The sequence below is a fragment of the Amblyomma mixtum genome, chromosome 1, assembly GCF_055824585.1.
Source record: "Amblyomma mixtum isolate Tamu chromosome 1, ASM5582458v1, whole genome shotgun sequence".
Taxonomy (NCBI): domain Eukaryota; kingdom Metazoa; phylum Arthropoda; class Arachnida; order Ixodida; family Ixodidae; genus Amblyomma; species Amblyomma mixtum.
Genome location: NC_143012.1, coordinates 67,781,417 through 67,802,712, shown reverse-complemented (window position 1 = coordinate 67,802,712; position 21,296 = coordinate 67,781,417). Strand labels below are relative to the sequence as shown.

General features: G+C 45.5%; 1 protein-coding gene across 2 annotated transcripts in view; it reads right to left on the bottom strand.

Moving 5' to 3' along the window:
* The window catches only part of LOC149366609 (dynamin-binding protein-like), a 63,788-nt gene that overhangs the window by 17,369 nt on the left and 25,123 nt on the right, over positions 1-21,296 (bottom strand). For both annotated transcript variants that reach the window (XM_089551463.1, XM_089551469.1), the window contains exons 7-17: positions 20,805-20,939; positions 18,938-19,061; positions 17,363-17,483; positions 16,349-16,475; positions 15,228-15,319; positions 11,640-11,789; positions 9,715-9,820; positions 8,356-8,489; positions 6,429-6,533; positions 4,100-4,231; positions 3,001-3,162 (exon numbers count right to left, since the gene is read on the bottom strand). In XM_089551463.1, the coding sequence (XP_089407589.1) occupies positions 3,001-3,162; positions 4,100-4,231; positions 6,429-6,533; positions 8,356-8,489; positions 9,715-9,820; positions 11,640-11,789; positions 15,228-15,319; positions 16,349-16,475; positions 17,363-17,483; positions 18,938-19,061; positions 20,805-20,939 (1,388 nt within the window). The remainder of the gene's footprint in view (positions 1-3,000; positions 3,163-4,099; positions 4,232-6,428; positions 6,534-8,355; positions 8,490-9,714; positions 9,821-11,639; positions 11,790-15,227; positions 15,320-16,348; positions 16,476-17,362; positions 17,484-18,937; positions 19,062-20,804; positions 20,940-21,296) is intronic.

The window sequence follows — 21,296 nt, the reverse complement described above, 5'->3', positions numbered from 1 at the left end:
GGTTTAACGTCCCAAAGCGACTCAGGCTATGAGGGACGCCGTAGTGAAGGGCTGCGGAAATTTCCAGAACCTGGGCTTCTTTAACGTGCACTGACATCGCACAGTACACGGGCCTCTAGAATTTCGCCTCCACCGAAATTCGACCGCTGCGGCAGGGATCGAACCCCGGCCATGGCGGTTGAATTGCGATCGAGGAGAAATTCTAGACGCCCGTGCACTGTGCGATGTCAGTGCACGTTAATGCTTTAGTCACTACACTTCTGTGCCACCAACAACACCAGAAAAAAAGAAATTAATATCCATGTGAGATGCACTATTCAGTCCGTTGACAGCTCTCTGTTACACGCCATTCTCCTTATGGAATAGCTAATGCAATCCGTGTCAAAAGTACAAGGCTGAACAGAATAGGCGAAGTAAGGTTAGTAAAGGTATTAATGCACATACAAAGGAAGCTTCTGGCAAATAAACAAAACAGAGTCCGTGCATGACAAGAAGCTCACCAAGAAGTGGCAAGAAAGCTACAAAACTTAATATCCCGAGAAAGAGGCCTCTGCTGAAGATAATGGTTCCCAAATACCTTCCAGCAAGCCATGAAGGTATAGTCGCGGACAGAATAACACAGATCGCACTTCGGTGATATTAAAATTTTGGAGATTTATAAATGACAACAGGTCAAATGAAATTTCTTTATGTGTTAATGGCATACAAGTTACAGATTCTACATATGTAGCCAATGAATTTAACAAGTATTTCCACTCAGTGTTCGTGCCTAAAGACCAGAGCATTGGTTTTGCACCCGAGGAGTTCCAGTCGACAATGCGCGACGTAGTTGTGACTCGAGAAGGTATTTTTAATTTACTCTTAAACTTGGACGTGAAAAGAGCAGTGGGGCCAGACAATATTCCTACAGCATTTCTGCACCGTTACGCAGAGTGGATATCGCACTACTTGCACGCAATCTTTACTGCTTCGTTGTCAAGCTCAGCACTGCCTGCCAACTGGAAAAATGCGCATGTTGTCTCTATTTTCAAATCCAGTGATCGTACAACGGTATCCAATTACCGCCCCATTTCCTTAACTTCAGTTAGTTCGAAGCTATTGGAACAATTTGCAGAGAACTAGTTCAATACTTGGAAGAAAACCGCTTATTGTCAGATGCCCAGCATGGGTTTCGGCGCGGGCTCTCCACCATCACACAGTTAATTACTACCCGCCATGACTTTTTTCTTGCAATTAATGATAGAGGCCAAATCGATGCAGTGTTCCTGGACTTTGCCAAGGCGTTTGATAAGGTGCCACACAATAAACTGATACAAAAGCTTTATAACTTTGGAATAAACAGAATACTTATTGACTTTATAAAAGCCTATCTTGACAACCGTGCACAGTATGTTAATGTAAATAATAGTTCTTCAGATAGCCTTCCAGTGACATCAAGTGTACCCCAGGGGTCTGTCCTGGGCCCGGTTTTGTTCCTTATTTATATCAATAATATTGTTACCGAGATAGACCCTGGAATAGTAGTTAAACTTTTTGAGGACGATTGTGTTGTGTACATAACGGTCAGGTCACCACATGATCAAGAACTCCTGAACGCGAATCTTGGCAATATTTACACCTGGTGCGAAAAGTGGGAAATGGCTCTGAACATAAAAAAATGCTCTGTTCTTCGTGTCTCTAACAAGAAGCAAACATTAGCTCACACATACAATATTGGCGGGGATGTAATTAACGAAGTATCAGCTGTAAAATATCTAGGAGTCACAATAACATCAACTTTAACCTGGAACAAACATATTGACAACATATGTTGTACCGCACGTAAGGCCTTATGGGGGATTCGAAGAAAATTGGCGACAGCCCCAACACAGGTGAAGCTCACTGCATACAAATCCCTGGTTAGACCGAGTTTGGAGTATGCGTCATGCATATGGGACCCCTACACCAAAACAAATATAGATAAGTTGGAAAAGGTACAGAGAATGGCCGTCCCTTTTATTTGCAACCGCTACAGACGAACAGATAGCGTAACACAGTTGATTTATCTCTTGGATCTTCAGACCCTCAAATCCAGACGCACAGAATACAGGCTTAAGTTCTTGTACCTTCTGTACAATAATAAGACGCAGATAAACAAGACTCTCTACCTTACCCCTGCACCTCGAGCTAACACACGGTTTAACCACGGAAAAATCTTAAAAGAATACCAGGCTTGCATCGATTCATTTAATTATTCCTATTTTCCTATGACTGTGTCAGACTGGAATAAGCTGCCTCAGAATGTTGTAGATTCTCCTGACGAAGTGGAATTCATTGCTGCTTTGAAAAGTTTGAATGTATGACTTTTTTCTTTGACTTCATTTTGTATTTTTGGTATTATTCATGTGTTTTCTTGGTATTATTCATGTATTTTTGGTATTATTCATGTGTTTCCCACTCCTGCTTGACTCCAGAAGGAGTCTGCAGTATTTCTAAATAAAATAAAATAAAATACTTTTGCCGCATTACCCAGAGAAAATTAATGGCTCTTCGACGCTTTAGTGAATAAATGCCACTTGTGTGCTTGCGCATAAAGGCAGCAAACCTCTGTTGCATAACACGAGGCAAGTTGGAATGCAGAAGTATGGTCCACGAAGCATGGTCCACGTGAAAGCACTTTTCAAAGAATGGCTTCACAACCCAACAGAGAAATAAACATTCATTACCAGTCCACTGATAATGAAACGTGAACTTGGGAAAAGTGGGCAGGTGAAACAAAATCAGTGCAAAGTAAAAGCTGTCCTCGAGTAACGTGACTCTGCAACCAAGAACCTGCAAGACGTCATCACATACTGTCAATATCCTTTGCCTCCACACCATCTCAAAGAAAATCAACGAGAGGCTTTTCAACTCAAAACAGAAATAAGCATTCATCAGTGGCAACTTTCTCCGACACCGAAGACATAGTCGGGGAAAATTCATACCAATGCAATAAGTGGAGAGAGAGTATAGAGGGCGTACCGCCTTCTGCTTGGTGAAGTCCCGGTTCTTCTCCAGGCGCGTCTTGCTGGCCACGTAGTCGAGGAGCTTGTGCTGCCGCTTGGTGATCAGCTTGTTTGGCCCCACAAACATTTGCAGCAGCTGCTTGAGCACGCTCTCCACGTCACGCTCCACTGCCGTCGCCTGCAACAGGCACACACAAGCACGACCGCGCTGGCATCAGCAGTGTGTGAGCGCCACTGTGCTCCTCGACTTTTGTTCCTCCGTTGAAGGGAGTGACAGATCTTTCTTCCCGCCAAAGCAGTAACTGGTTATTCTCACCACACAGAAGAATGACATCAGCTCAACCATACTCAGAGCACGGTTGAGCTGATGTCATTTCTCAGAGAGAGGAAAGTCTACAACAGCTGTATCTTACCGGTATTCCCTTATAGGGCAGAAATGTGGAGGCTAACGAAAAGGGTTCAGCTTAAGTTAAGGACAACGCAACAAGCTATGGAAAGAAAAATGACAGGTGTAACATTAAGAGATCGGAAGCGGGCGTAGTGGGTGAGGGAACAAACGCGGGTTAATGACGTCTTGGTCGAAATCAAGAGGAAGAAGTGGGCCTGGGCAGGGAATGTGATGCGAAGGCAATATAACCGGAGGTCCTTAAGGGTAACGGAATGGATTCCAAGAGAAGGCAAATGCAGCAGGGGGTGGCAGAAAGTTAGGTGGGCGGATGAGATTAAGAAATTTGCGGGAATACGGTGGCCACAACTGGCAAAGGACAGGGTTAATTGGAGAGACATGGGAGAGGCCTTTGCCCTGCAGTGGGCATAGTTGGGCTGATGATGATGATGATGACGACTCAGAGTACAGTTTGGCACAATAGAGACAAAGCTTGCCACATAAATCAGGGCCTGTAGTCTTACGTCAACCCACTGAGGAACCGATCCTTGAAAGTGCTTACGTATTTGATAAGCCTTTCGATAAGCCCTTTGGTAAGCTTGATTTCCCCCCTACTAGCCTAATGTCCTCCCAGTAACAGCGACGTACCTAATCTGCCTCTACAAACAAACTACTCTGGCCATGCAGTCCCCGACGCTGGTTCCCCCTTATAATCTGGACGGGCACTCACAAACTCGTGCCAGTGCTGGGAGCAGATGGTGTGCTGGACGGCTCGGAAGCGCTCCACCTCCGGCAGGGACTTGCGGTCGTGGTAGTACTGCACCAGGTCCTCCGACAGTTGCAGGGACACGTGCACCGTTTGCTGCATGTGCACAGAGAAGGGAGGGAAAACCAATGCACTGCATGCCTTGCTGAGCACTTCCCTACTGACATGCTTCTTGAAAGGCAACCTGTGACAAGATCAAAAAATTTGAGGGGACACTTAGCTCCGCCTTAAAGGTGCACTGAAGAGGAATCTGAACTCGTCTTTTTGCCGCGGGAACTCGATCTACACGTTCCCAACATTCTTAGAAACTTCGAATTATTGCCCTATGTGGCCGATTTCCCTAATTGAATCGGATTAACGTCCGGCTTCCGCCTTTATTTTTTTAATTCTCCCTCGTACGGTGGGCGGAGTCGACCAACGCGTGGAGTGCCTTTCAGCCAGCTCCGTGGAGGCTTTGCTTTCACTTTATTTTGTTTTTTTTTAGGTTTCCGTGAATAAATAATTTCATTCGCAGATGATGTAGCCGCAAAATAAGCCCAAAGAAATAAAAATACGCGCGGACTATTTGCTTCTGCGGATCACTACGTATTACTCCGCCGATAGCAGAGCGGCAAGCCACCACAGGACTGGATGAAAAGCACTCCACGCGTTGGTCGACTCCTCCCACCGTACGCGGAGAATTCAAAAAAAGAAAAGGCGGGAGACGGACATTAATTCGATTTAATTAGGGAAATCGGCCACACAGGGCAATGAATCGAAGTTTCTAAGAATGCTCGGAACGTGTAGGTTGAGTTCCCATGGCAAAAAGACGAGTGCAAATTCCTCTTCATTACACCTTCAAAGATATGACGCAATAGCGTTAATAGGTTAATAACCCTAGCAACACTGGTAATCGGCCCAATATTGGTAATAGATGGTTTCACATTGGCCCTTTGTACAACCAGTATTTGCCAATACATTTCCAATATTGCGCCGATTACATGTGCTGCTTGGGAATGCCCATATATGTGGAATTAGTCATTCTGGACTTTACATTCATAGGTGCCTGGGAGCCCGCATACCACTCCTGGCGCAGTGGTGCAGCGGTTAAGCGAAATGCGCCACTGCCCTGCGATGGCAGGTGCTGCCACCGGTGGGGCTTCTGCGACCCAGGTTGGTCTTCCTGGGCAACCTCTTGCTCAATCATTAATTTAACCACCACTTGCCACGGTGGTCAGCCTGCACACAATCCGGTGGGCAGGTTGCGTTGACGCCACAAGATAACGTAACCTAGGTGTCCCAACTACGTTACTTCCCCTGGGGATTTTTTGCCCATGGTCAAAGACGCCGAAGCTGATGCCGGCTTTATGGCGACACGGGATCCTTAACACTACAGTCGTTGACCGATTTTTCGGACTCGGCGGGACCTCTAAAATGGTTTGAATATGAAAACAGTCCGACAAATCCGTGGACTTCACAAAGATAACCTCCCTGCGAAAAACAGGCTATAAAAATCACGGGCTTCGCTGCTAGCCGCACTCTGCTTGCAGGTGATATTAGACTTGATCTGGGCCACAGTTATGCTTTTGTCACGTCCACACCACCTCGCGTGACGATACCAGACAGTGTGACGATACCAGAGAGTGTGTCATGGTCACAGGTCATGCCGCAAACAAATACATGGGCAACAACATTCACAAAGACCGAGGGGTAATACATCGGAAGACGCGTGCGGAATTGAGCGCCTCTGAATGCACACCCCCCCACCCCTCCCTTTCCCAGACCGTGGGTTGCGCCATCCAAGCCACAGGAGACCCTGCGGCTGTCCAGTTTTCAACGCAATCACACAGCTTTGTAGGCCATCTCGATGGCAACGAAGAGCGCACCATTATCTCAAGTGGCAGCCATGAAGAAAAAATAGTCAAGCCTATCCAGGCCAACCCATCTCATTGACTCCGTTTAAGTCGAAGCTGGTGCCTTTCACAGCAGCAGAGAACCGGTTGGCTGCAACGGCGATGCCCACTCGCATCTATACTAATCTGAAAACAACAAATTTTCAGTTGAGAAACCACCACAGTATTGTTGGCATTAGTCTGAAAAATTGAACCTTTGGCCTCCACGAAGTCCGAAATACTGGCCGTGAAAATGTAAACGTCCCTATGATGTGCGTAATGGTTCTGCAGCGAGGTCCAAGATATCGTGAAAGTCCGAATACATGCATTCTAGCAGGCTGCCTAGCTCTGCATTTAAAACCATGATTGCAACCAAAAGCACAATGCTCCTGCATAAGCAACCAACAAACAAACACACACACCTTCATCTGGTCGCAGAACACCGCCAAGTTCTTGAGGAAAAGCTTCAGTGCCTTCTCCAGGACGCGGAATTCTCGCTCTGCACGCTCAAACGACTCGTCCTTCTCCTGCGTCGGGACAGAAGAGGAAAGCAAACAATGCTTATTCAGAAGTGCTTAGGACTGGGCTAGTTTGAACAGCACTGTATGTTCTTGTCGGTTTTTGTTAACTGTGTCCTAGTTAAGGGGGAAGAGGGTCTTAGAAATAAATTTTTACCAATGAAGTCACAACCATGAGATCTTTTGGGAACATGCATTTTTGTGTGCCGATTCTAAATACGTAATTAACCAACTTGCAACCAACTCGAATTCGTACTAACTCGCCCAATTCTCAACCATTTTGAACTTAATTTAATTTTATGTACAATAAATACTTGTGCACTTATGCAATATCTTAGGTTACTTTTGCCGAGAGTTTGAAAGAAATTCTACTGCGGGAAACTTGTTGGATTGCATGCCATTGATTTCCCTTGACATCAAGCTATGCAATAAGGGTAAAATTATCATTGTGCCTGTTATAGAAGGAGAGTTATAAGATTTTGAAATCATCCATTTCTTCCCGTTCTTTAAGGGGCAAATTCAGAACCCTGTAACTCAACTTCTATGATAGGCAGGATAATAATTTTGCCCTTATTGCGTAGTCTGATGTCAAGATAAGCCAATGGCATGCGTCCTAGCGAGTTTCCTGCAGCAAAATTTATTGAAGGCTCTCGGCAAAAAAGTTACATATTATATAAGTGCACAAGGATTTGCTTTATATAAAATTAAATTGCATATTTAGAATCAGCATGCAAAAATACATGTTTCTTGAAGATTTTATTATTGTAACTTCATTGACAAAAATTTTTTTTCCTAAGACCAGCTTCCCCCCTTAACCCTCTGAAATCTAAGGTTTGACGAAATCTCGTCTGGTTGAGTAGTAGGTTCATATCTGAAAAGAAAGGAATTACGCCGACCAAAAAGGAGTTGTTAAAAGGTGTAACTGACGTTTAGGCTTCTGTACGGAAGTGAGCAAGTGAACAAGGCCTCTGTACGGAAGCTGAAATGTCAATTACAACTCTTAGCAACTCCCTTTTGGTCAGCATTATTCCTTTCTTTGCATATATGTTAATCAAAGCAATGCAGCTCTCATATAATGCTTCTTCCCTTGCAACTGGTTCTGTGTGCAACTGCCTCTAATCTACAGGCCAACACTAAGACCTGTGCTGAATGTATCAAACTTTACATGTACGATAGCTGGATTCAGCTCGATATTGATAATCACTCACTTTTGTTCATTCTTTTTTTTTTATTACAAAATCTTTCAGCATAAAGAAAACTAACTAAAGGCAAGGATGGATGCTGGATTTCTAAAGGAAGCCAAGTAACGTCCAAATAGGCCTGCTAAAATACCACTGCTTAGGGACTGAACAAACCCACCCGTTCGAATTCGAAGACAGAAACTCTCACCAATAACCACAGACTTGCGACCAAATCTATGACCACATTTTCGTCTATACCACTGAGCTCCGGTGTTTTTCCTGATGGAGACATCATGCCACATTCCACAGAATTTCCCTTCAGAAAGAAGCAAACTTTTCACGGGCAAACCATTTAAATTTGCTGAGATGACATAAGAGCAAAAGCCTTTCCCTAAAATCTCCTTGAGTCCGAAGTTCCAGTGACACAGGGAATGCCGCGATACGTTGGAAGCGACAGAAACACACCACTTGCTTAACAAATTCAGTTCCAAAGGCACTGGCCATTCAGCAATCCACAACAAATTACACCAGTCAGCATCTTCTACGCAAGCGGCGATAGCATGGAAAGCATCGCAATGAAACTGGCTCAATGACGTCGAGGCTGTCAAATCAATTGTGCCCGACTGCGCAGTGATGATTCTGACACTTACCACTGATGTGAGGCCAAACGTGGAGGAGAGGCGCACACCAAACCTCGATGACTTCTTGAGGACCGAGTGCAGGTTCAGCTTGGCCAGCTTCCGAGACAGCGTCGACTCCGAGGGGTCCTTCTTGTACTTGGACACTGCACACACGAGTACGAAACCAGTCACACGGGTGTCCATGTAAGAGAACAGAGCTTGGCCATTCGTTTATGCACAGGTACGAAGCAACTTCGTCAACATGTAATGCAGGTCCCAGAGAAACTTCAATGTAAAGAGCTCTACAACGACATCTGATTGGTTTGGTTTATGGAAGTTTAACGTCCCAAAGCGACTCAGGCTATGAGGGACGCCGTAAAGGAGAGCTCCGGAAATTTCGACCACCTGGGGTTCTTCAACGTGCATCGACATTGCACAGCACACGGGCCTCAAGAATTTCGCCTCCACTGAAATTCGAACGCCGCGGCCAGGATCAAACCCACGTATTTCGGGTCAGCAGCCGAGCGCCAAAACCACTGAGCCACCGCGGGGGCACTACAGCGACGTCTGAGGAAACTAAGTAATGTGTCCACGCTGTGAGGTACCGAAGGTAATTTTTTTGTTTCTCTAGTCTTATTATATATACGATTTTTTTTTTTTGTGAGATGCGCACTCTTCATAGCTTAATTTTCAATCTTCCTGAAGCTAGTGATAACTGGAAAGGGCTCGAGCAGTGGTTCTCAATGTTTGCAATGCTGGGGAACCCCAACAGCTTTCAAAAGCTGCTACGGAACCCTGAGTCTCGTTTTCTGTCTATTCTTGTCTAACATATACGCAAAAAAAAGAGTATGCATATGTGTGTAGCCCCTGAAAAAAATTGCTCCAATTCAATTGTTAATGACCGGCTGTAGAGCAATATAGTCTGTTGCGTGCAGTTACAGTCCGATTAGTTCCACAAACAAGTGGGCAGAAAAAAGGTGCAGGATGAGCAATGCACAGATTCAGGTAATAAAGCACTTCAAGAACCAAGGGTTCTGTGGAACCTGATTTGAGAACCCGCAGGAGAGAGGAAAATGAGGAAAGGCCAAGGTACAAGTGCACTCACTTCAATGACGTGACAAATCTGTATTGAGCAGAGGGAAAACAAGCAACAAACTCACGGTGAACAGCTTCCTAACTATCATACATCTGTACAGCACGCCCTCCATTAACATATTAACACCGAGAACACAATGCGAGAATACAATACAGCACATGAAAAATGCCACGTGGCTTACGCTTACCTCTCGTCGCAGCTGAAACAGAAAAGTCGCACTGAAAAACCTGGCAGACAAACACTGGCAATAAGTGGATGCATGCAACGAGTGTGAGACAACGAGGTTTCCTCACCAAGGTCTTTTCTCCGCTTGAACTCGTTGATGGAAGTAGCGACGTCGGACATCTTCGCCATGGCCTGTGCCAGCATTGCCTTGTCGGGGTGGCCAGCCTCTGTCGACTGTTTTCAGCATTAGAGAAGATGGGAGAGACAAACAGCAAAACAAACATGAGCTTTATGAGATGTCTGGTTTGGTTTGGCTTATGGGGGTTTAACGGCCAAAGCGACTCAGGCTATGAGAGACACCATAGTGAAGGGCTCCGGAAATTTCGACCACCTGGGGTTCTTTAGCGTGCACTGACATCGCACAGCACACGGACCTCTAGAATTTTGCCTCCATCGAAATTCGACTGCTGCGGTCGGGATCGAACCCGCGTCTTTCGGGTCAGCAGCCGAGCGCCGTAACCCCTGAGCCACCACGGAGGCTTTACAGATGTCATGAGCAACAACTATAGCTAGAAAAATTGAGGGAGCATTCACATATAATGTGAAACAAGATTCAGAGACAGCTGATAAGGGAGGTCATGTGTGATCGAGTTATACAGGACCTACGGAAGGGGGTTTAAATGAACCAACCACATCATCAAATGATCACATGTGACCCATTTAAATGCAGTGCAAAAATAAATGCAACAGTGACTGGCTTCATAAGAATTATTGACCAAATGTTTTAGGGGAATCCCCCAAGGTGGAGTAGATTTCTAATAAGGGAGTAATTACTCATTGACTCCACCCGAGCGCAGCCATACGGCTACCCTACCCTAAGCTTGCTGTCCCGGTTAGCTCAATTGGTAGAGCGACTGCTCCGGTGAAGCGGTGGTCCCGGGTTCGAACCCCGGACCAGGACGAATTTTTCTTTAACTACGAAGTTTCTGAGAAAGCTGTATAGCTTTCCTTTGTAGCCGTATGGCTGCGCTCGGGTGGACGTCAATGAGTAATTACTCCCTTATCATAAGAATTATGCAGCTCAAAATGGTTTTTTGGAGCCATTGAAGACCCTGAGCACATATCTCCTTTACTGGCTACTGTCCGCAGCACTTTTGAATGACACTCCCATTCTGCCATGTGGCAGCATGCCATTGAAGTGCAATTATAGAATGTGACACTGAGTTTGTCCGGGATATTAATAACATCTTGCCACACAGTTCACAATCGACGAAGGCTCAAGTTTGCCAGGTAAACACTTATTCCTTCAACCTGCTTCCAGCCAGGGGTTTACCCTTGTAGAAGTACCACTGGTAAAGGAGCCAACTCAATGGAATGTGCACAGGGATAGGCTCAGAAAGCACTTTTAGAAAGCAACTGTGCATGTGCTGACAAACATTTTCACAAGTTCTGTCCCTACCCCAAAACGCAGCAGAAGCTCCAGTAGACAAAGAAAGAATGGCTAAGTGGTCAGTGAAGAGGCATATGTGAAAGTGACGCCTAGTAGCGTGGTAATAATTATGAGCCCAATTTGCCCTCGACATTACTAGCACTTTTCAATCATTCGCGACGTTTTTGTGGCCGCAAGCTTTACAAGACTTGGAAGACACAGAACATGGTTCGTTTGTTTCTAAAAAGTAAGAGCATTTTAAAATGGCTTCACACTTGATGTTCTTCAAACCACCATTCGTGCAGAATAAACCACACATCAGTAATACCATGCGTGAAAATTGTGACAACAGTGCAGTTGACAAACATGAAATAGTTGTGAACAACATGCAGTACGAAAGATATGTACTCTATGTTGTGAGAACATCATCTCAAAGAATATCCAGTACAAAGGCATGTTGGAGCACGCTTTCTTTCAGAAATAAAAACAAATGGACAAAAGTGAAAGAATTAGAATTGCTAGTAGTGTTAAGAACACACTCTGCAAGCAAAGATAGCACTGATTGCATTGACTACATCAAGCTGAAGCGCAACCACTGTGTAGCATAGATGGATATCTACGTACCTTGTCGAGCTCGTTGATGAGCAGCGGATACTTGAGTATGCGTTGCACTGGACGAATGAGCACCGAGGGCAGGTCGAAGCAGTTGGTCTCGTGCTGCATGCGCTCTACTCCCGCCTGCAGGAACTGGGCCGCTCGTGGGTTCTCCATGTACTGCAGGTGTTATTGGAAAGAAAAGACAGGGAAGAAAAAATGACCCAGCAAAGAAAACACGCACCTTTTTCAAACTCCTTCCAGATGACAAGAATGGGCAAAGTGCCACCCATGCATAGGAACAAACATCTGCCTGTCAGTTCTTGCCAGTGCTAACCAGCAACAAACTTTGGGTCGATATGTTTACGGAAGCACCAGCGGATAACATAAAGCTCCAGCTACTTGTCCAAGCCGAAAACCTCCACATAACGCCATTGCACGCATGTACAGGTTGGGACACAAGTAAACAGAACGCACGATTCGGTTCCAATTGAAATCATAGCTTCCATACCAATCAGAAACCACCTTGCGATCACGACCAGCGGCCCGCATGTGCCATGTCTCCCTATTTCCACAGGCCATGTGTAAGTAGGATTTGAAAGTCATGGCATGATCCACCTACTTCTGTCCACACCTGTTCACACACATACATGAATGTTATACTTACTCACACACCGTTCGATACATAGTATAATACTGGTCAGCCCCACAGTGAGGAGCCGTAAAAAAAAAAACAAATGTCATGGAGGTTAAACAACACAAGCTCCAAACTGCTAACATGCAATTAAGGTGAGCGGCACATTGTAGCACATATAGAGCTGCGGAGGTGCCGCGAGAAACTTGTCATCGCTGAAAACACATTGTGCACTGGGCACTACTGACAAGCTTCATTCCAAGAAGCATGCGAAGACAAGACATGAAGCACCTTCATTCTGTTTTATTTGATTTTGGGAGACGACCTTAAAGGTGCACTGAAGAGGATTCTGAACATGTCTTTTTGCCGCGGGAACTCAATCTACACGTTCCTAGCATTCTTAGAAATAGTGACTTCTTGCCCTGTGTGGCCAATTTCACCAATTAAAACGAATTAACGTCCGGCTCCCGCCTTTTTTTTTCGAATTCTGCCTCGTACGGTGGGTGGAGTCGACCAGCGCGTGGAGTGCCTTTCACCCAGTCCCGTGGAGGCTTTGCTTTCGCTTTATTTTGTTTTTTAGGTTTCCGTGAATAAATAGTTTCATTCGCAGATAATACAGCCGCAAAATAAGCCCGCAGAAATAAAAATACGCGCAGACTATTTGCTACCATGGACTACTACGTATTACTCCGCCGATGGCAGAGTGGCAAGCCGCCACGGGACTGGGTGAAAGGCACTCCACGCGTTGGTCGACTCCGCCCACCGTACGAGGGAGAATTAAAAAAAAAGAAAAGGCGGGAGCCGGGCGTTAATTCGATTTAATTAGGGAAATCGGCCACACAGGGCAGTAAATCGCAGTTTCTAAGAAAGCTCGGAACGTGTAGATCGAGTTCCCGCGGCAAAAAGACAAGTTCAGATTCCTCTTCAGTGCACCTTTAACACCCACAGTGTCATGGATATCATAAGTCAACAGCAGGAATTGATCGAACAGCAAACCAATGATCTCACTGCTAGAAAAATGAAAGCACCTGGGCCATTCAGTGATCAAACAAGTTGAGACAGGAGGTAATAAGCACTTGTGTGTCACGTGCAGTCTGTGCTTCTGTGCAGGAGTGTTTCTGCACTCTGCAATTGTCTCAAGACTGCTAAGCACTTGTTACCACATGCAAAAAGGTGCTCTCACTACTTTCTCCAGCATCTGGCAAACTAATCACTCCCACTGAATGCATGTCTTGCCATGCAATTGTTAATGTCACTGTGCATAAGCTGGCAGCTTGCTTAAAAGCTATGAGAAATCTTCGAAATCTTCGTTTTACTACCCCTTCTATCAAATTATTAGCTTATAAAACATTCGTCCGACCTAAACTAGAATTCGCATCAGCAGTATGGGATCCTCACCAATCTAACCTTTCTATAATCCTTGAAAAATTTCAAAACCGCGCTATCCGTTTTATTTATTGTGACTACTCTTACTATACTAGCGTGTCCTCTTTAAAATCCAGAGCATCCTTGCCTAACCTTGAAACTAAAAGAAAAATATCTCGACTATGCCTATTCCACAAGTTCTATCATTCACCTTTAGGATCATCTATCATATCAACAGCTCATCGTCCTTCTAGCCGCAACAACCACATCAAGACCGTATACCCACCCGCTGCAAGAACTACAGCTCATTTCCGTTCTTTTTTTGTCATATCATCTCGGGACTGGAACGATCTGCCGCCGGAAGCCGTACTCATCGTCAACTGCATCGACTTCAAGAAAAAGATTGAGGCCATCCTTATGTAATCAGTAATCTTTATGTATCTTGTAATCTTTATGTATCCTGATCTTTATGTACTCTGTAATCTTTATATAATCTGCATGTAATCCGCCCATCCCTCATGTAATGCCCCACAACCGGGGCCTTTGAGGTAATAAATAAATAAATAAATAAACAGTCATTGGGAGTTCAAAGAGGCAAGGCTAGCCATGTCAGTGAGCATTACGGACCAATTTCATTTGTTGACGAGGCTTATCTGAAGTTTTTTTTTTTAGGCACGGCGAAGCAAACGGCAGAGGACACTGTAAGCCATGACCTGCATAACCCCTGCACCCCACCCCTGCCTCTTGATCAAGTGATTTTGAAGAAGAAAGTCAACTAATAAGTGAGCAAATAAAGCCCATGTGTACACATGCGTGCGGACAACTATGTGTGCATATGTGCACGTGTCCTCTTTTTGTGCTGTAACTGCAACATGCCTCAAGCCACGGAAAAGAAAAATTCAGGGGGGCGCTTTGTTGACCTAAAGTGCGGTCAGGCGGAAGCCTTAAGTGCAGTGCTGGTGCTTGTGTCACTGATGTGTGGTTAAGATGTTAAGCTTCGCCTCCAAGAGTGGAACGCGACAGCGTCTTGCAACGCTGCCAGGGAGTCCACAGAACGCCATCGCCCGTTCGGCTGTACGCCTTGCTCGTCTGTAAATTGGCTTTGGAGGAAAGGAAATGTATCTGTCTCGCATATCTCCATGAACCTCGCGTTAACGGGAAGGGAGGAAGATGGGAGTGAACGAAGACCCTGTATTAGCTAGACGCTTTGTTCATTCCGAACCATCGAGCTGGCATGGTGGAGTGGATAGCATGCTCGTCTCGCACTTCGGAGACCCTGGTTCGATTCCCGAGCTCGGCCAATTTCCTACTCGGTTTTATTTATTTATCTGGTCTGACTAGAAAGGTTATTTGGGCTAATTGGTTAATTAAGCAATTAACTAAACTCATTCCCACTTACTAGGAGCATCACTATACGATCCCTTTAATTGGTTGCATGGTTACTAGCCAAAGTACAATTGGCCCCGTTTGAAATTCGCGCACTGTGACGTCACGGCCATTTCGACCAATTGAAAAGCGTGACATTTCTGTCGACAACTCCTGCTTACAACGATCAGGCATTAAAGGCTTCCGCCTTAAAAAAAGTGCAGAGCTTGCAAACTGCACTTGGCGGATCGCACCTTTGGCCAAAGAGCGGTGACGTCGTCATGGTTCCGGCAGTAGTGGCCGTACACCTCCTTCAGCTCGTCAGCAACGTTGACAAAACAGGTGCCTGCGGAGGAAAAGCTGCCTTAATAAGCTGCATTCTGCACAGATCAAAATAACGCGACAACACACACAATAACACAGATAACGCGACAGGCGTCCAGCTTTTCACTTCCCGCAAGCTACCAAAGACCTCCTTTACAAAACTTATGTGCGGTCAGTGTTAGAGTATGCTAGCACGGTGTGGGATCCTCCTACCATAGGTGACAAAGAAAAACTTGAGAAAGTTCAGTCCTTGGCGGCTCGATACGTACTTGGCAAGTCATGTAAACGCAACTTCAGTGCATCAATAGCAAAAAAAAGTCCTCGTTTGGGAAACGCTAGAACAGCGGAGAACTAAGCTGAGGCTCAAACTCTTCCATAACATATACTACTCCCACATTGGCATTCCACGCGAAACATACATCTTCAAACCACATTACGTATCCACACGCCTTGACCATGATCAAAAAGTGCGTGAATACAAGTGCAGGACGGCAGCATACAGCGACTCTTTTTTTCCGAAGACCATTCGTCAATGGAACCGTTTGCCGGGTGTTGTTACTTCTGTCTCATCAAATGAATCCTTTTATTCTGCTTTGAACAGTGTCACGTCATTTCATAGCTAGACGGTGCGTCGTTATCTGTGCGCTGCTTCCTCGTTTCATGCGTTCCACTGTGCATACCTGTGTCTTCCTGTCAATGCGCAGCATACCTGCGTGAAATACACGTTTGTTTGTCTTTTTATATATGCATGTCTACTGCGTTGGTGCCTTCTCCTAAAATGCACGTTTATTGGGTGAACAACACAGTTGACTTTCTTGTGCCCCAAATTCTGTACATAGATGCGCATTGCGTCAATGTTGTTATTCTTTGCTTACTTTGTGAATGCTTGGGCTGCTGTTTCTTTTTTTTTTTTGTATTTACCTGCATTTATGCGCTGTGTTACTGTATCAACCCCCCCCCCCCCCCCCCCCCCTGTAATGCCAAATAGGCACTGTGGGTAAAAGATAAATAAAAAAAAAATGAGCACAACTCGTGCTCACGTGTTATTCACCAATCAGCTGCGAGCATTCCGGCTTCACAAGTTCCTTCTCCAGGGCCGCAAGCAGTTGGGACGACACAGTGATCACCTCGTCAATGTTGCCAAACAGCGTCACGGCATCAATGTCCAAGCTTTGCATCTGAGGACGGAGAAGCAACAGCCACAGTGACAACAGCGATCAGAAAACACCACAAACGCACAAAGCTGAACGAGCTTCAGAACACAAGAAAGACCAGAACAGCAAAGCACGCCTTTCTGAGCTTTCTTCGACCGCCAGCTGTTCATGCATCAAAACTTAATGGCAACACCATCTGAAAAAAAACAAAAAAAACTCTAACCTGTCTGGGTCAGTGCAATGAAAACTGCATTTAGGCTTATCTATGGCAGTTTTGTTTTCAGTGATGTCAAGACAGATGACGCAAGCATTACAAACAGTGCCAGAGCTGATCAAAATCAATGCAGGAGGGAGATCAGAAATTGAAAGCACTTCCAGTAGTGGGCAGTATATATGTGAAACCTCACCAATTCAAACTCTACCTATCATGACATGTTTGATTACACGCTGACAGCATGAGGTACAAACATTTTATGCTATTTTGTTGTTGTGCTTTAACATTCATTGCATATTTGTTTTTCTTATTTCCCCGTTGTTACGTTTATCCCTCATTCTTTTTCCATGTGTTCATGTAATTTTGCTTTGTACCACATTCTTCTTTTCATATTGTTCAGCCTATTCTGTTTGAAAGTGTTCAAAACATGACGCCCCCCTTAAACAATGCCCTTCGGGCCTGTAAGGCATTTAAAATAAAAAAAAATCTAAGCTTCCCCTTTATTCAAACTGAAGCTTTGGCATTATGAAAATGCCCCCTTTAATTCCAAAAAAATTTTAATTACCTTAGAGTTCTAATTATCGAAAGTAAGCAGCAAGTCATCAGGCGTTGTGCCACTAGCCATGATGAGGCCTTTCCTCTCTCTCAAAACCCACCTGCCTTGCTAACAAAGCCCATTGAGTGAAACGCAGCCTACCCTGCTCCTGGAGTGGTCGTTGAGGTACACCTCGCAGCACACCTGCAGGGCCTTGATGTAGTCACGCTCAGTCTGCAGCAGCTCCGTCAGCACACACTGCCGGTGGTCACGAAGCTTGCGCCTGCACATCACCCCTCTTCATTAACTACATTCACGCTTCCAGTCAGGTTAGGTTGCATCCACAACAATGCGCACAGAAGGACAAGAGTGAGACAGACAAAGAGGACAGGGCAAGTTGTACTAAACCACAGGGAACGCGCTCACTTAGGCTAGCCTAAAGTGGGAAACAAGGAAACAGAGCTAAGGAGCCTAACATGCTCCTTCTTACAAGGGTGCTATGATGGACGGGGTAACAAAGGCACTGCAAAAAAATTGGCAGTGGCTTAGCTCTGGTTAAGCCTGGATATACAAGCGAAAAGCTGGTGTTATGCTTTGTTTGACGTCATGGCTGTCGCAGTTCACGCACAATGCACTGGGAGCACCACGGTAGCGGTGTAGATTTTGAGCAAACTCCCTCGCTACCACATCTGGGTCTTCTTTTCTTCCTTCCATGGTGAATGTGTGCGCCTCTTTTACAGCCGCCGCCGCCGCTCACGCGTGCGTTTTCACAACGCCTTGCGAAAGAACCTTCTCTTGGGACGGAGACCGCCATCCCAACCGTCCCAAGCGGTTAACCGATGGCGAGGAGGAGAAGTAACGACGGAGCGCGCGCCGTGGCGCACGGCCTCTTATGTCCGCCGCTGCCACTCGGGCGTTATCACAACGCCTTGCGATGACGCGATAATAACAGCTAGCAGCGGCGAAGGGTAAACCGGTGGCGAGTAGGAGAAGGGAGGGGGTGGCGAGGAGGAGGAAGGGTGCGCTGCGGCGGTGCCAAGGGGTGGCTCACGCGAAGCGTTGTTGACGAGCCTAGTGAAGCTTTTTGCTTCACAACAGAGACTTCCCATCAAAATGAAGCTTCCCCCATCTCTACGAACCACAGGTTGGTGCTGCTAACAGCTTTGAGCTGCAAGCAATTGAGAGAGAAAGTTGTCAGTATCCCCCTCTATACAAGCAGTTGTCCCCACATGCCAAACAACATGTGTGCTTGCAATCTCATCGGGATCCTGATTTCTACCACAGCTCTCAGCCACTCACGTTGCTAGCAGTTCCTTCAGACTTTCCACCCGCTGCTCAGTCTTTTATTCGATCTCAATGCTTCAGTACAGCTGACTAATAACCTTCCAGTGTTAGACCAGACTGACCTGCCACTACGAATAGTCAATTTTTTCACCATCTAGTACTGCAACATTTCACATTGTGCTTATTGTACCAGATCCTACTGTAACATATTACACAGTGTTGTATTAGAATTTTTAATTCACTTTACAGTGTATTCATTTTGTTCTTAACCCCCCCCCAATGTAATGCCCCAATAGGGGTCTTCAATAAGGTAAAATAAATGATGATGATGATGAACTAATTTCACATCAAGAGCCACTATCACTCTTATCATCTATTAGGTTTCCTATACGAATATCTATACGATACACTCATGCAGTCTATGGGTAACAAACAAAAAAACAAAGCACTGACCGCCTTTCCTCATCCTTGGCTGCAGAGTCGTTTCCTGTTCCAGCCCGACTTGTGGAGGCTTCCTGTGATGACCCTCCGTCTACGTGGCCACGAGCCGTGGTTTGGGCCACTCCAGATGATGTGTCTGGAAATTATAAACCAAGTGCAAACTGTGGCAAGAATTTTGTTTACAAGGCCAACTCTCGATAATTTGAACTGCAAAAGGACTGAAATTTGTTCGAATCACGCGAAGTTCCATACAACGGGCAACCTTTTCCACATGCCTGAAATTGGTGAGCATCAATATCCAACTCAATGCATCAGTTGAAGCTAAACACAAGCTTGAACTAAAAAGTTCAAATCAGCGAGAGTTGCACGGTAAATGCCACCCCGCACATATTAAAGATACCACTCTGGAAGCTGCTCGTAAAGTTTCTTGGAATCACAGAACATAGACAAGCCTTGTACCTCTCACTCCACCAAAACTATAGGAATTGAGCCTCCGGCCTCACTACTACATAGCAGGAACTCCTCAGCTGCAGTTTCTGTTCAATCTAGTACATTGTTTTGTTCAGTTAGAATCAGAATCAGTCTTTATTTGTTGATACATTTAGAGAGTACAGCATATTATGCAGAAGGAGGGCCCGAAGTCAGAGACTGTAATGGGACCTCCTGATTAAATACATCTAGTAAAACATTTAACAGCATACGACAGATCAGATAAATATACAAAACAGAATATACACGTATGAGATACAATTAAAGCAGACACATGGGAGAGAAATAAAAGCTATTAAAAAGGACCACCGAAACATATAAAGTTGTACATAACTAAGCAAGCTGATGTCATACTGAATTATAATGAAGATCATGAAGCAGTGCAAAATGCATGTAGGAAGAAATGAAAACAAATTAATCAAAATTAGGGCTCATTGCTAAGTATTGATCGTTTAAAGTGTGCTTTAAAGTTGAAAATTGAAGGAGCATTTTTTAGTTATATCGGTATAGTGTTCCAAACAGCAATTGATGAGAAATGAATTGCCTGTTTCCTGTAATTGGTGCATGTTAGTACATGTTGAAGGCACAGTAGACAGTGGGCTAATTATAACTGGTGATTAACTGGGTTCATTTAGCGCTGGGCTACATAGATGTGGTTAAATAAAAGGACAGCCGCCGCGGTGGCTCAGTGGTTATGGTGCTCGGCTGCTGACCCGAAAGTCGCAGGTTCGATCTTGGCTACCGCATTTCGATGGAGGTGAGATGCTAGAGGCCCATGTACTTTGCAATGTCAGGGCTAAAGTTAAAGAACCCCCAGGTGGCCGAAATTATCCCGAGCCCTCCACTACGACATCCCTCATAGCTTGATTGGTTTGGTTTATTGGGGTTTAACGTCCCGAAGCAACTCAGGCTATGAGGGACGCCGTAGTGAAGTGCTCCGCAAATTTCGACCATCTGGGGTTCTCGCACAGCACACGGGCACATGGGGTTCTCACACAGCACACATCGCACAGCACACGGGCCTCTAGAATTTCGCCTTCATCGAAATTCAGCCGCCACGGCCGGGATCGAACCCGCATCTTTCGGATCAGCAGCCGAGCGCCGTAACCACTGAGCCACCGCGGCGGGGCCTTCATAGCTTGAGTTGCTTTCGGACTTTCCATCCCATAAAACTACACCGAAATAAAAGGACAGGGAAGAGCCTAATAGGAGTCTGTCCAGAGTCTCTTCCGGGTAGAGAGCATGAAACAGGAGTTGTCTACTTGAAACAAGTTGTGGGTGAGGTGGAGGCCAGGACCCTGGGCAGATGCGCCTGACAGCACTGCTCTGTCTGTCGGGTAAGTAGCGCCATCTGTTGACAACTCAAGTAACCGATATCACGACAACTCACCAGATGTTGCCCACGGATCTGCCGAGGCCAGTGGAACGGGCGGTGCGGACCTGTTCGGCAGGGAAGCAATGCTCGTGGACGATGATGTGGGCACGGCGGGTGGTGGCCGGGTAGGCACAGGAGCTTTTCTCATCACTGCAAGGTGGAAAAGGTGGAAAGGCAAAATAACAAGGAACGACCCAAATGAAGCTGCTCTGTCAGGGCTGCACAATAGAATCTTACTTCTCGACAATACTTTGAACTCTTTAACAACACAATGCTTTCCACAGTTTTCTGCAGCCGCAACAAGTTTTAGATGATGTTGATCGTGTTCTAGCTGACCTGAAACTGCATTAAAAACGATGCACTGATTTCCAGCCATCACAGGGTTTCCCAAGATTAGCTAGAAGGCAAGGAGACGCCACAGTCTAGGAGAGTTTCATCCAGAAGAGAACGCCTGGAACTGTAAACTTCGTATTTAGCTTGGCTGGTGTCTGGTCTAAAACATGGATT